General features: G+C 56.2%; 1 protein-coding gene across 4 annotated transcripts in view; it reads right to left on the bottom strand.

The window, feature by feature from the left end:
• Nucleotides 1-582: 582 nt before the first annotated feature.
• The window catches only part of SH3BP4 (SH3 domain binding protein 4), an 82,366-nt gene continuing 68,771 nt past the window's right edge, over nt 583-14,177 (bottom strand). For all 4 annotated transcript variants that reach the window (XM_074364524.1, XM_074364525.1, XM_010948155.3 and 1 more), the window contains 3 exons: nt 10,549-12,908; nt 3,366-3,554; nt 583-2,563 (listed from right to left, as the gene is read on the bottom strand). In XM_074364524.1, the coding sequence (XP_074220625.1) occupies nt 2,333-2,563; nt 3,366-3,554; nt 10,549-12,908 (2,780 nt within the window). In that variant the 3' untranslated portion in view covers nt 583-2,332. The remainder of the gene's footprint in view (nt 2,564-3,365; nt 3,555-10,548; nt 12,909-14,177) is intronic.

The following is a 14,177-nucleotide window of genomic DNA, read 5'->3' as shown; positions in this document are numbered from 1 at the left end:
CTCCCCAGGCCTGGCCTGGCCTTGGGCTTGGTGGTGCCTACTCAGCCCTTGACCTTAGATTAAAGTCATTTCTCAAGGCTTTCCTTAGCCCCACTCCTCCCCGTCACCTCCAGGCTGGGCTGGTCTCCATCAGCAGTTCCCCATCCTGTTCATTGCTAGGACAAGGTGAGGGCAGGGTCCGTGGGAGTCCTGCATGCTCCAGCTAGTGCCTGATGACCATCCCCGGGACACAGACGGCTCCGTCCTCAGCTGTGTACTGTGGGTTTGGGATTGCCGGGTCCAGGTGCCCAGGTCCAAGAAAAAGGCAAACCATCCACTTGTACCCTTTGGGGATTTTGGGCAACACTGATTCCCTCTGGTGATGACTGAGACACTATATTCCAAGAGCAATTAAGTTAATAGCAAGAAACAAGATGCCCGCTGCACCAGTTGTCACGCTGTCCTCCAGGGGTGACTGTGTGTGTGGGGGTGACTGTGTGGGGGAAGGAGCCATCGTTCCATGCACAGATACTTACAGGAGATTTTGTTTTTGTTTTATTTAAAGCCCAGTGGGTACAGAAAAACACACACACACTTAACAGGTTAAAATATCCAAAGAAAATTTACTGCAACTTTGTAGAATTTAATTTGTGCTACAAGACATGTTGCATAGGAAACTATTTAAAGCCCCTGAGGAAAAAATCTCCATATTTAAGGTGCGACGGGTTTTATTTCTTCTTTGGGGAAAAGTGAGAGATGCTCTCTGGGAAGACAGAAGGTGGAGAGTTAGGAAGCAGAATTTAAGGTTGTTTCGTGTGATGATCGGGGAACTGTGTGTCTTGGTTCTTGCAGCATAAAATATGCAGTGTTTTGTTGTTGTTTTTTAGCCAGTTGGATTTCAGTATCTGATTCAATAGATATATAAGAATGTTTTAGCCCAAGAAAAGATTTACACTGATTATACTAAGTAATTAACATGTTTCCAGAAAGCAGATTGAGTGAGTGAGATTCAGGAATCCCAGATGCCCGACATGACTCATCTAAACACAGTGCGTGTCCTGACCACATTCCTGGACATCAGCTGGACTGACCTGCCAGATGTCTCTTAACCTGCCCCTCACCCACTTCTGAGATGATGCAACGGCCTTGGGATGCAGCCTCGCAAGTTGATCTGCAACCATGAAGGATAGCGATGCGACAGTCGGCCAAATCTCAGGTTTTATGTGGGAAACATTTTCAGTTTCAGAAAATGTCCATCCCGCTCACATTATTTTCATATTTAAAAAAAAAAAAAGATTTCCCTATGCTATTTATTTCCTACGAGAGATGGGCACACCAGGAGGGGAGTGCGGTTACATTTTAGGTGGAAGGAAGTGGAGTTTGGCAGAGGGCAGCAGGCACCTCTGGACACCAGTGTGGGGTGTGATGCTTGTGGTGACGTTTCCTTCACACCCAGAGGAGTGGCTCCAAGCTCTGCAGGAGGGACCCCCTCCACCCAGGGAGGAGGGTGACATTGGCCTTTCAGAGCTGCAGGGACCACCTTGGTCTCCACGGTGGAGCTCTTCTGCAGGACAAACTGCACGCAGGCAGGGGCTGCGGAAGCCGCCGACTGCTGATGCTCTTCATCTCAAGGGCATCCAGCCGCTCATGCTGGATTCCACTCTGCCGCTAAAGCTCAGAAAAGCTTCCCAGGTGCTGTGGCTGAGCCTTTACTGCAACACGAGGCAAAGGTACGCAAGGTCATGGTAAGAGGGAAGAGCAGGACCAGGCCAGTGTCAGAAAGAATGGGCACCGACTATACTCACTCACTGAAACACCGCGTTTCCTATTTGATTTCCTTTTTACAAGTACACAGCAAAGAAGGTCCAACACCTGGACGAGTGTCTTTCTGCGCTAAGTGTTGAAATGCAAAGTGTGTCCAGCAATCAGAAACACCCTCACGGCCCTTAAATACATATATACATCTGTAACATAATTTAAAAAGGTCTTTACATGACATAAAAACCTCAACAGCATCTGTCCCATTATGTGTTTTTTTTTAACCTTTATGCTCCATTAAAAAATTAGATACCACCTTTCTCATTTGCCCCCACCCCCCATACTTTAAAAAAAAAGTGATTTTAAATTTATATTTAACAAATAGAAAGCTATTTGATTGGCAACAACCTGCAGTAGAAATTCCCTTCAGGCTCCCCCGTGTTTCAGGAGGTGGTGGAGCATGGTGTGTGCTTGGTCCTGGGGGTGGGTCCAGCCGGGAGGGGCCCTGGAGCTGTCTGAGCAGCTGACCCATCCTCCCTCCCCAGCTCCGTGTGACCACGCAGGCAGCCAGGACAGACGGAGAGCGTGAGCCCCCTCAAATCACAAAGTCGTCATGGTCATGGTCCACAGGACTGAAGGCGGCTGCTCGCAAGATGTCCAGGGAGTTCACCAGGATCAGGGTTCCCGTGAGGTGTTTCCAGCGCTTGGTGATTGGGTTTTTCATCTTGTCCAGGCCCAGGTGCAGCTCCTGGATGACATCCCGGTAGCTGTCCCCGACCTGGTGGCTCCAGGTGAGTAGAAAGTCGTACGCGGGTTTCCACATGGCCTGGATGACGGAGAGGTCCAAAACCAAAAGAGGGAGAGGAGAGAAGAGGTTAGGGGGAAGTGAGGGGCCGGACCCCAGTGCCTGTGTCCGTCGTTGATGGAACTCTTTAAGAGTGAAGCAAACCCAGAGCAGCGGGGCAGCCGGCTCTGCCCCACCTGCCGGCTCGTTTCGGAGGGAAGAAGGCCCCTGGTGTGCGAGCAGGTGCGTTGCAGCAAGTGCTGACCAGGCAGAAAGGGCCTCTCCTCCCTTACAACCCCAGTAGTGCTTTCCATTTATTTAGAGACTTGTCGCATTAACAAGAGACGCCCTTACTCTTGGGAATTCGTGCTTCCTAAGGTCTCGCAAGCCTGAGTGTCTTTCCAGAAGCTGCAAGCAACCTCCAGAAACAAGTGAGGAAACAGAGACTCTGCGCAGGAACCCGTCCAGCCCGGGTTAGAGCTGCGCGATCTCCCCAGGATGCACCCACCTCGGCGCCGGGGCGTCCCCAGCCAGAGCCGACCATCAGGGGCTCCGTCAGGCATTGCTCGGTGTTACTAAATGTAGTTTAAGATCGGAATCAGTGACGGACTGGCAGTGCCACTCCTGCTGTTCCAAACAGTGGCCGTGCCCTCGCCAGGGCCTGGTTCACCATGAAGGATTCCCAGAGAGGCTGAGACTTGCTCCCTCCCACTCGGCGTGGGCCGACTGCGTGCCGGGCACAGGCGCCCGTGCACACATGACCTCCTGTGTCCCCATCAACCCGCTCCAAAGCAGATAGCGTTAGCACCATGTTACAGGTTGAGGGAAGGGCAGCCCTGCTCACCTCGCTGTCCACGACCCCATTCCTGTCCCGGTGGGGGGACTCGTACGCATCCATCTGCTGCTTGGACACCTTGGCCAGCTTCTCAGCCAGCTCCCTCCAGCGCTGCGCCACCTCGACCGCCGTGGTCAGGAGCACGAAGTCCTGGATGAGCCTGACCACCAGGCCCTGGCAGTCCATCTTCAGTAGGGCCTGAGGAGGAAGGAGCGGGTGTGAGGCAGGACCGAGGAGGGCAGGCTCTGGCTCCCCGTGGAGCCAGCACCACAGAGGCCACGCACTCGGACCCTAAACACCGTGAGGCCGGGGCGCAGCACCTCTGTGACTCAGGTGTGGCAGAAACTGTGATTTGCAGGGCGGACTGGGTCCCGCCACCTCCCAATTCCTGTCCTCTGGGAACCTCACCATGTGCAGAAGGGTGGTCTCTGCAGATGCACTGAGCTAAACTGAGGCTGCACTGGATTGGGGTGGGCCCCTCATCCAATGACTGGCGTCCTTATAAGGAGAAAAATAGAGACTCAGAGACAGAGGGAAGAAGTCTGCGTAAGGATGGAGGCAGAGATGGAGTGATGCAGCCACACCCCTGGAGCAGCCAGGAGCTGGGAGAGGCAGGGACCAGATTCTCCCGCAGAGCCTCCAGAAGGAACTGGCCCTGCCGACCACCCCAGAACTGTGGGGGATAAACTGCTGTTGCTTTGAGCCGAAACAGTTTGTGGCGCTTTGTCACAGCAGCTCCAGCACGCTGACCTGCAGGGTGGGCGGGAGGACAGCTGTCCATCCGTCCCCACCCCAACTGGGGCAAGTGGAGAAGTGATGCCCCTCACCAGGACAGCCAGCGTGGCCTGGGGCTCAGGGCCGGACCACAGGACATCAGCGGACGGAGCAGGAGAGACGCGGGTGGTGGGCTCAGAGCAGGGCCTGGAGCTCAGACCGAGTCTGGGCCTCTGAGGTTCTGGACACATGTGAAAGCCCTGTGAGGAGGGAGGATGAGCCCTAAGGCTGAAACGGAGGACAGACCATCGAGAAGCGATCTCCTGAAGCTCCCTCGTCAAAGCTGCAAGAAAGCGCTCTCCAGTGTGTCTCCAGGACAGGGATCACTCACTAGGGAGGGACAGGGACTCAGGAGGGAAAGAAATGCCTGTCAGCCGGGAAGGAGGCAACGAGACAGAGCCCCGCCCAAGTCCCTGCTCAGCCCGAAGAGCACGTGGCCACCCTGGGACTTGATCAATTTGAACTTTGATATCTTCAAGTGAAACGGAACGTTTACTCGATGTGTGCTGCAGAAAGAGGATATAGGTGTGTCTTTACCGTACGGGGCAGAGAGGTGTGATAAGCTGATAGAATTTTGGATTTAAATTCTTTGATATGGTGTGGATTGAGCCCAGACACACCGAGGCAGGCAGGGTCCCCTCCAGCTACGCCTGCTGTCCTGAGAAGGCGTCGGGCCGACCACCGGTGATGATGTTCCCACCCGGCCTTCCTCACAGCTGCTCAGCGCACGCAAAGCGAGCCCAGCTCTGTGTGCTCAGCTGCCTGGCTTCACAGGTGGCCTCGTTTCCATGGCAACAGAACACTTCAGAGTCATCTGCGTCTGATTCAGGTACTCCTGGCGGGGGCCATCAAAGCTGCTCTCTCCCCGGGGGCTCTGACAGGCACAAAGGTCCTCAGAAACTCAAAGCATCTCTCTGGCCCCAAGAGGCCACAGCTGGGACACTGCCCACACCATCATCAAGGGGCAGTTTATGCATTTTTCCCCAGAAGGGTGCATTTTGGGTGCCCACCAAGTCTTAGCAATAGAAAATTGTTCAGCGGGAAGGGATGTGGTTCTAGAACCTTTTCCCTGTAGCATCCTCTTTAATGTCTGCGCACACCCCAGGACATACCGGTAACACCAGAAAATACCCAATGAAGTGAATAAAGCACAATGCTGGTTCCAGCTGGACTCACACTGATTTGAGTGAATCATGACTTAAATCAGGGTGGCCAAGGTATTCTAGAAGGGGGGAGGCAGGACCCATTTCTGGCTTCGCAGGCAGGGGGTCTCAATCGCAGCTACCCTGCTCTGCTGGTGGGTGTGAGAACCGCACAGACGACGCCTGGGCGAGGGGGCACGGCTGCGTTCCAGAAAAACCTCATTTACAAAGGCAGGCAGCTGGGCCCCCGTTTGAAAGCCTATTCTTACGAAAATGCAAAAGCATCGTTTTGGTTTCGCTGGGCGTTCATTCTAGCCATGCTTCCACTCCTGAGATGTCCAAACACCAGAAGGGGCAGTCACCATGGCAACGAGTGAGGGGCAGCCCCCTGCTCCTCCCCATATCAGCAGCCTCCTTGGGCGTGGGGACCACCTGGCAGGAAGTCCCCAGGAACTTCCTAAGCACACAGCTGCTAGGTACCTGCTTCCTCTTCCTCCTCCGGGGAACGAGGTGGCTTTGCTCCTCATTCAGAGAATCCCTCCACACCTTTCTCCCCGGCCCCACCTCTCCCCAGTTCCCGTTATTTTCAAGGTCTTGGTGTTCATTTCACTCCCACCTCACTTTTAAAACGACCACCGCCTTGATTTGCATCCTATGGCAACTTTCTCTTTGTCAGAGGAACATCTCCGAGAGCCCACGGCCCCCCTTCCTTCTCTCCCTCCGGCTCATTGACTCAAATTGTCCAAGCACCACCACTGCCAATGACAGCTGGTCACCAAGCCCCATGGCCTTGTGCCTGGTGGCCCCTGGCCCAGCCTGGAGCGCTGGCCTCGGCCCTGCAGGAGAGTCTGCCCCTAGCACCTCCACCCGGCTTCCGGCCCCGCCCGGAGGGCAGACACGGCGCCTCTCGCCGAGGGTGTAATCACAAAAGTCAGGAACCATTTCTTACCTCGAAAGCATGTTGTTGAATGGAAATGCTTCCAGTTCTTGGAGAGCTGGGTTCCTCAGGGCTCTGTCTGCCACCCTCCAAACACCCGCACCGCCACCCCCACGAGATGGCCATCACCCAAGTCGGCGCGGTCTTACAGCAGGAGCCAAATCCTCCCCTTCACCTGGCGTGGGCACAAGTCACGGTGCAGATTACACAGCAGGACGTTTTCCACTGGGCTCTTGACCACACTCAGAAAACCCTTCCCCAGATGCACAGTTTATCAGAAGCAGCATTAATGCCCTAAAAGCCCAGAACATATCCTGCAGTTTCTCCCCTTCTTAAAACAAAATAACACCCCCTCACCCTGAAACTCAAGGCTCACAAAGGAGGAGGCTGTGCACACACCACAGGGGCCATTCAGTCCAGCCGCTAAGGTGGCAGCTCGACACCTGCAGGGTTTCTAAAGCTACCCTGTCATTCTCAGGCCCTGCTCTCCCTGGAGTGACACCTGCTGCCACGGAGCCAAGAGATGGCTTCTCGAGTCTTTGGCGGGGCCAGCAGCCCACAGGGTGTTGTCCTGGGACGATCCTGGACAAGCCTGCAGAGCCAATGGGCCAGGACCTGCCCCAGAACAGCCTCGGTAACTGGGAGGCCAGGCACCTTGGCCCTCCTGGAGCCTGAGTTCCTGCAGCGTCTGGCCCGCCAGGGCTGCAGCCGCCACACAGGCGCAGAGCGCCCCGCACATGCACTTGACGGGGAAATGCAAACGGTGCCTGGCAAATCCTATGAAATGGGTGTTAACCTAGTCTACACTCCAAACCGTAAGGGCAGCTGCCTCTGGGAGACGGGCCGGGGACCTTCTGCTGCTGTTCTTCAGGACTGCCAGGTACCAAAGCAAACGGCAGCATCTGCTGTCTTGACAAACAGAAAAATAAACTTGTAATTTTTATTCTTGAAAAAACAAGGCCTGGGATGAGCCACGGCAGCGGTGCTGACCCCAGGCCCCCGGAGGCTCTGAAGGCCGGCGCCGATGTGCACGTGGCCCAGGGCCGGCGGGCCACGGAGCCCCACCTGCCTGGGGTGGACGGAAGGCGCCCCCCGGCTCCACGTCAGTGCCCGCAGAGTAAGCCCAAGCAGTATCCGGCCCTGGCAGCTGCTTGCCATTATCCCGTTGCCCCGCGCACCGCCATCCTGTACCAGCCCAGCCTCCGGCCTCTCCTGCCTCTGGCCACCCCCACCCTGTGCTCCCCTGCACCCTCGGCCCTTGCCCATGTTGGATAGCCATCCTCCGCCGCAGACAGGCACGTGTCTACTGCAGCGCTGGTGGGCGGGGATGGAGGGCGGTCTCTGCTGTGGTCACACCGTGGGGGTGAGAAAGGGCAGCAGAGGCAGCGCCGAAAGCAGATGTTTACCCGAGATGCCTCCGGACCAGCTCCGATGTTGAAAACACGCACTGAAACAGTGCGGAGAAGGAACGGACCTCGTGAGACCGCGTCCAGGTCAGTCCCAGCCTGCCTGCACTCCCGCACTCATTCATTCACTCCTCAGATAGCCGAGTGTTTGCTGCATGCCGGCGTCCTTTCCCTCCTGGAGTCCGCGTTCACGGTAATGACGAGAACCGTGAACGGGAGTCGACAAGACCATTTCAGGTCGAGGAAGTGCTGTGGGGACAGTGCCACCATCACACAGGCTCAGGCACGGCGCTCAGCGGCACAAGGCTGCTTTGCCGAGGGCTGCAGGAGGGACGAGAGGGCATCTGAGCTGGGATCTGAAGGACAGAAAAAGCTGCCACGTGAAACAGGGAAGAGCGTTCCAGGCAGAGGGAACAGCATGTGCAAAGGCCTGAGGCAGGGGCGAGCTGGGTGTGTCCAAGATCCAGAGAAAAGGCTGGAGTGACTGGTGTGCAGGGGGCAGGTAAGGGTCCCCAGCGTTGTGGGATGGGCGGGGCCAGGTCTTACAGGGGAAGACGGACAGCTCCGCTTTTTCTTTCTGTTTTTTTCAGTTGAAGTACAGTCAATTCACAATGTTGTGCTAGTTTCTGACAACTCAATTCTTTTTTCTTTCCCGTCTCCCTGCAGATTCACTGTCCCAAACCTTCACCATTTCTAATTCGTTTAATCACTGCTTCCAAATCAAGGAGTCATAACTAAACAGGAAACTCCCTTCAAAATGAGGGGGGTGGTGGGGAGGAGGTGGTCCGGCTGTGACAGGGCTGGAGAGGGGGCAGGTTGAATCAGTGCCTTAGGCCATAGGAAACGTGACTGACTGGTTGGTGATCTGTAAGCCCTTGGAGATAGAACACCTGGTTTTCAGCAACTCCTCAGACACACCGGGATAAACCAGCTTGTGGTTTCTAGAAGTTTGGCCAACCATTCAAATCTGCCAGCCAACGGGATGAGATAGGAGAAGTGCCGGGGAGAGAGGAAGGGAAACGTTTCACGTTGTCCCACAAATCTGACCTTGTCTCAGGGCAACGTTCCTGCCAAGGTCAAGTTTCATTTCCTTGTCTCTAGGAGGGGAGAGGATCCCAGATGCACAATGACCCCTGCCATCACCCAAGGAAGCCACCTGAAAAACCTGCTCTTGGAGAAAGTTCCCTAGCTGAAAGATGAAAAGAAATGAGGATGCAATGGAAATAAAAGCCACCTCTTAGATTACTGTTCGAACGTTTTCTAGCTGTAACAAGGGAACAATCAATACTGTTTCTGTTCCATGAAAGCACATCATTCCACTGTGGATGCAAAGTCCCAGCGGCAGGCTCGCCCCTGCCTTCTGTGCGAGGTCCATCCACGAGGAGATGGGGCAGCTCGGGCTGGACACAAGGCTCGAGAATTGATTTCACAGCTGGGCCAGCAGGGCAAGCCCTGAAGGGGAGCCCCTGGGTCCTGCAGGAGCCCCTCCCAGGGCCAAGGTAGGTTCCTCAGCTGCCCCCACCCACCCGGCCCCAGTTGTCATGACAGCTGCTTCCTCCGCACTGAAGCTGCCGTCAGCGATGCCCCAGTGACCTCCTGGTTGCCACTTCCAGTTCCTGCCTCCCTGCTCTGGGCAATGTTGGTTCTCATCCTGCTCCACAGGTCCCGCACTTTGAATTACCGTGGGCCACTGTCCAGGGGTCTTTTTCACGCCCTGCTCCCTACTAGGCTGTGGTGCATGCTCCCTGCAGCAGGGGTCACACCTCTGGGGACTGGTTCCCTTCTGTGCCCTCAGCTCCAGGGTGCAGCCCAGGACGGGCGTGCGGTGATGAGCCCCGGCTGTCTGTCTCTGTCCACTCGTGCGTCCTCAGACTCACACAGACACCCCCAGCTCACAAAAGACGGCTGGTGTGGGGGGGGGAGGGGAGTCGGAGTGGCAGAAATGCTCGGGGCACTGGGGTCACCCCTTACAGAAACTGGGAGTGAAAAAGGCTGTGTGGAGTCGGCGGAACAAGGAATAAAAGCCTACGACCGAGTCACGGGGTTTCCTGCGGGAACAAAAACTAGGGAGGTGTCCACATCAGGAGGATCGGAAGGGAATGAGTCGGCTTCTAGCACAGAAAGAAGGCGAAAGAGAACAGCACAGATTCAACCAGTGCTGCCCCGAGGACACTAAGCTTCGAGGTCACCACTCTGAGGCCACCAGAACTGAAGCAACACTTAAGAGCGGGTTGCCTGCGGGGCAAGGGACCAGCGCAGAGCTCAGGTCTGCTGGAGGCCGTGAGAGGGGCCAGTAAGAGCCCCCCCCGGTGGCTTGTGGGCCGGGGTATCCAGCAGCAGGGCTCCAATGCCCCCCTTTTTATGTCTCAGGATTCAAGTTCCCAGCTGTGCTCGCAAAATGGAGACTGTCCTCACCCCAACTCAAACACACCCACAAAGGAGGAAGAGGAAACGACACTGAGAGAGCGGAGAACATTTACGCGAAGCCCGGAGAGAAAAACCCGCATCGACGTGAAGTCAGACCCTGGGGCGGCGGTTCACAAAACTTCCGAGGCACAGATCCCGTTGGGAATGTGATGAAAGTAGAGATCTTCCCCAGCGAGCGCTAACCTGGGGCGGGTGGAGCACGGGGGCCCCTTGCACCGCGACCCGCACCAGGCGCACGGAGATCCATTCTGAAACCCCAGAGCTCACCAGTTCAGCGTGAAGAGACCTGAACCACCCTTGTGCGGTGGGTCTGAGTGGCTTGGGGGCCCCACCTGGTCCCCCGTAAATGCCTGTGTCCAGGTGCAGGCTTCAAACCCTGTCCGCGAGGCTCGGGGAGCGGAGGGGAGCCCTGACACTGGTCCACTGACTCACGACTGCACGCCCAAGCCCACGCGTGTCGGGGAAAGGGGACGGCGCCGCGAGTCCCTGCCCCGCCGGGCACTCACCATCATGAGCTCCTTCTGGAAGGACTTGCGGTCCTTGTTCTCCGTGTTGTTACAGTCCTCCTTCAGCTTCTCCAGAACGGACGCCACGCGCTCGGGCTCGCTGTCCAGCTCGGCGCGGCAGAAGCAGGTGAGCGGCAGGTCGCCGTAGCCCAGGGCGTCGGCGAAGGAGCGCCAGCTGCTGACGTTCTCCATGAGCAGCGTGCGCACCGAGGCGTAGATGTAGGTGAGGAACTTGCAGGGTCGCAGGATCTGCTCCAGCAGCACCGACGTGCTCAGCTCGGGCCCGGAGAGGAGGCTGGGCCGGGCCTTGCCCACCACGAGCACGTTCTTGGCGTGCACGAGGCCCACCCGGCCCTGGTGGTAGCCGATGTACCACTCCTTGGTCCACAGCTGGCCCTTCAGCCGGACCTTCTCCTCGCTGAGCAGGGCGATGGTGTCGCCCTTCTTGTACTCCAGCAGGTAGTGGTTCTTGCTCTGCCGCACCACCGTCTTGAGTAACTTGCCGAACTTGAGGCTGGACACGGGGCGGTCCTGGAAAGTCGGGTACTTGGTGGTGGCGGCGAATGGGGACAGAATGATCTTGCCGACCTCGTTCTTTTTGAGAAACCGTCTCTGCCCGGATGGCTTGATGGCACTTTTTGGAGGGGGCTGGGGCGTCTGGACGCAAAACTGGGTCAGGATGGCCTCCTGGTCGTCTTTCACCTGCACCCTCAAGGTGAAGTCGGAGAGCTCGCCAGGGTTCTGGCAGGTGATGGGGAAGATGAGGCGGCTGACCTTGCCCAGCTTCACCTGGAACCCGCGCACGGCTTTGGCCTGCTCGCTGGCTCTGACCTCGTAGTTGGTCATGTTGGAGAACATGCAGACCTGGAGATCCTGGGGCCTGGACAAGACGAACTGGTGCTTGCCCCAGAGCTGCAGCGCCACTGGGGCAGGGCTCGGGGCCTGGCGGGTGACCTCGCTGACCAGTAGCGTCTTGGGGGCACAATCATGCCCAAAAATGGTCACCACCGTCTTGAAGGACGGGTGAATGTGTTTGGGGCCATAGAGACCCACGGTGACTTTTTTATGGATGAAGTCCCAGACCGTGGAAGGGTAGAGGATGTTCGGGCCGTGGGCAACGATGGCCAGGTACATGCAGGGCTCCAGGTTGTCCAGCTGGACCTGGACCGTGTCCCCGTAGCTGTAGGTGAGTGGGATGGGGACATATGGCCCTTCCTTTGAGTCGCTCCTCAGGCACTGGAGGCCCACTGTGCTTTTGCTGAAAATGTCATTTTTCACCTCGGCTGAAACCTTCATCTCCAAGATGAGATGGGTCTTCACCTCCAGGGTGCTCAGCTTCACCTCCAGCACCGGGCTGACGCTGCTGCACCTGTCGCTGTTGAGTTCCAGCGGGGGGTCCAGCAGGGCCTTCATGGAGATCTGCTGCGTCTCCCCTGGGGCCACGTGGCCTTCGGGCACGTGGATGCTGATGTTGGTGTCGGGGAGCTGCACGGCGCCCCCCGAACTATCCAGCTTGCACACGATGTTCGTCTCCACCGCCTGGGTCTGGCCCCACCCGGGACTCTGGCCCAGCAAGTCCAAGTCGTGGCAAGACCGGGCCAGCTTCCGGTGGCTCAGCCAGGCGGCGCGGAAGTCTTCCCGGCTCTGGAACTGCTCGGGGGCCGGCGATTTCAAGCCTGTGAAAAACCCCGAAGACGCGGGCGCGTCGGACTTGGCTTGAAGGACAGAGAGTTCCGACAGGCTGTAGGAACGTTTGCTTCGGAAGAATGGGTTGTCCCGCTTGACCGGCGGCTCCGTGTGGAGTCGGTGTGTGGCCGGCAGCTCGTCGAAGATGTCGCCAGTGCTGTTGGTGGTCGCCGAGCTGGACTCGGTGAAAGCGGACGTGCCCGTGTCGAAGAGGAGCAGGTCCACGGTGCTCTTGGGAGTCAGCTCGTCCACGCTGGGCATCGCTGGCACGTTCCCATTGAGGAACGGGTTGGTCTGGACCCCGTTCCAGAAAGGGTTATTACTGTAGGGTCTGCTTGACCCCTTCTTGTCTTCTGCCCACCCTCCGAGCAGATCCAGCTCCTTGGCTACCTCGTCGGGGCTGTCTGGAAGATTGTCGATCATCCCACTGTCACTAAGCGTGGAGTTCCGGTAGTTCAGGGGCTGCACGTAGGAGGAAGGGATGTAGCCCATCTCCGTGGTGTTGTGTGCGTACCACCACTCCCCGCCCGATGTGTCCAGGACGTAGAGGTGGTCCCCCTTGGAGAACTTCAGGGTGGTGAAGTTGGTTGGGCAGTAGTCCTTGATGGCGACCACTTCCTTTGCATTTCCGAAAGGTGTGGGATTGTCTGCTAGCAAGGCACTGGGAGAAGGCACTGTGCAAAACACAAAGAACAGGAGGTGAGGGTGGGGCCCGCGGGGGGGGCGTGAGGCTGAGCCTTGCCCGAAACCAGGGAGAAAGGAGAAAGGAGGTCTGAGGAAGAAACACCACTGACGTGTAGACAACGAGCCGGGCAAGTTACGAACAAACAAACCGAAGTGAAATCTGGGGTGTGATTCACCTGGCCAACAGCCTAACTCAAGCCTCGTCCTCCCAAATTCCGTCATGTCCCAACACACAAAGTCGGGTGGAAAGGCCAGGAGGAGTCCCCCCACCATCCATGGACACGCCCATCAGCACAATGCAACAGTCAACATGTCCCCGGGTCTTAAACGTTTCATTTTGACCAAATCTTTATGCAACTAACTTACCGGGATGGCTGCTGGGTCAAAAGAGAAGCTCAAGGTGATTCACTGGGTAAAACGGAGTGATGTTAAGTGACCCACTGCATACAACCAGGGACCGGAAAGGACCCTCAGGAGAATCTCTCCGTGTTTAAGAGCTGATTCTGCTTTCTGCCTTCAGCATGAAACACATAAACTGAGGGCAGGGTTCCCCTGACAATCAGGCCTGATTCCTAGTTTCCAAGTTGAACCCATTCTTCATCCAACTGTTCATATGAAATAAGATTTCTGAGGTCGGTCTCTTTCAGCCTCTGCAAAATGATCATGCAGGGTAACAGCGTGGAAATGGCCTCTCCCTCACTCCTTGGAAATGAAAAGTTTAGGTCTAGTCACACCTCACGTTGTGTCTGAACAGCTCCCTAAGCAATCTGAAAAATCCCAACACTTTAAACCATGACTCAAGCTAATTTATAGTTCTTGGCATTCAGCCTTGTTACCGATGTAGACAGCAACTGGACCAGCAAAAACGAAAGTCATCGAAACGAGCAGGGTGTGTTTTGAAAAGTAACGGATAATTAAAAGCTGAGTGTTCTCTCTCCCTCCCATACATGACAGAGGACCTACACCCAGAAGACGAAGAAACTCCTTTCTGATGGAAATAAGCCCGTGTGTTTCTCCCCAGACCCTACCCCAACTGCGCTGTGTTTTGCCGAGTTTGCTGAAATTCTGCCTTCCTGTAACAAAGAAAGTAAACTTTTTTCAGTTGCTTATGTAAACCAGTAGAGAAAGGACTACATTTTTAGTCAAACTACACCTACATCTTGTCTAATATATGACTGAGTCAACAAGCATCCTATGCTATCAAATAGGCCCCCTCCAGAAAACAGCCATCTGCCGCTTTCCCTGTCCTTTAGAAGGAA

The sequence above is a fragment of the Camelus bactrianus genome, chromosome 5 (assembly GCF_048773025.1).
Source record: "Camelus bactrianus isolate YW-2024 breed Bactrian camel chromosome 5, ASM4877302v1, whole genome shotgun sequence".
Taxonomy (NCBI): Eukaryota; Metazoa; Chordata; class Mammalia; order Artiodactyla; family Camelidae; genus Camelus; species Camelus bactrianus.
Note: the sequence above shows the minus strand (reverse complement) of the source record. Positions and strands in the feature narration are given on the sequence as shown.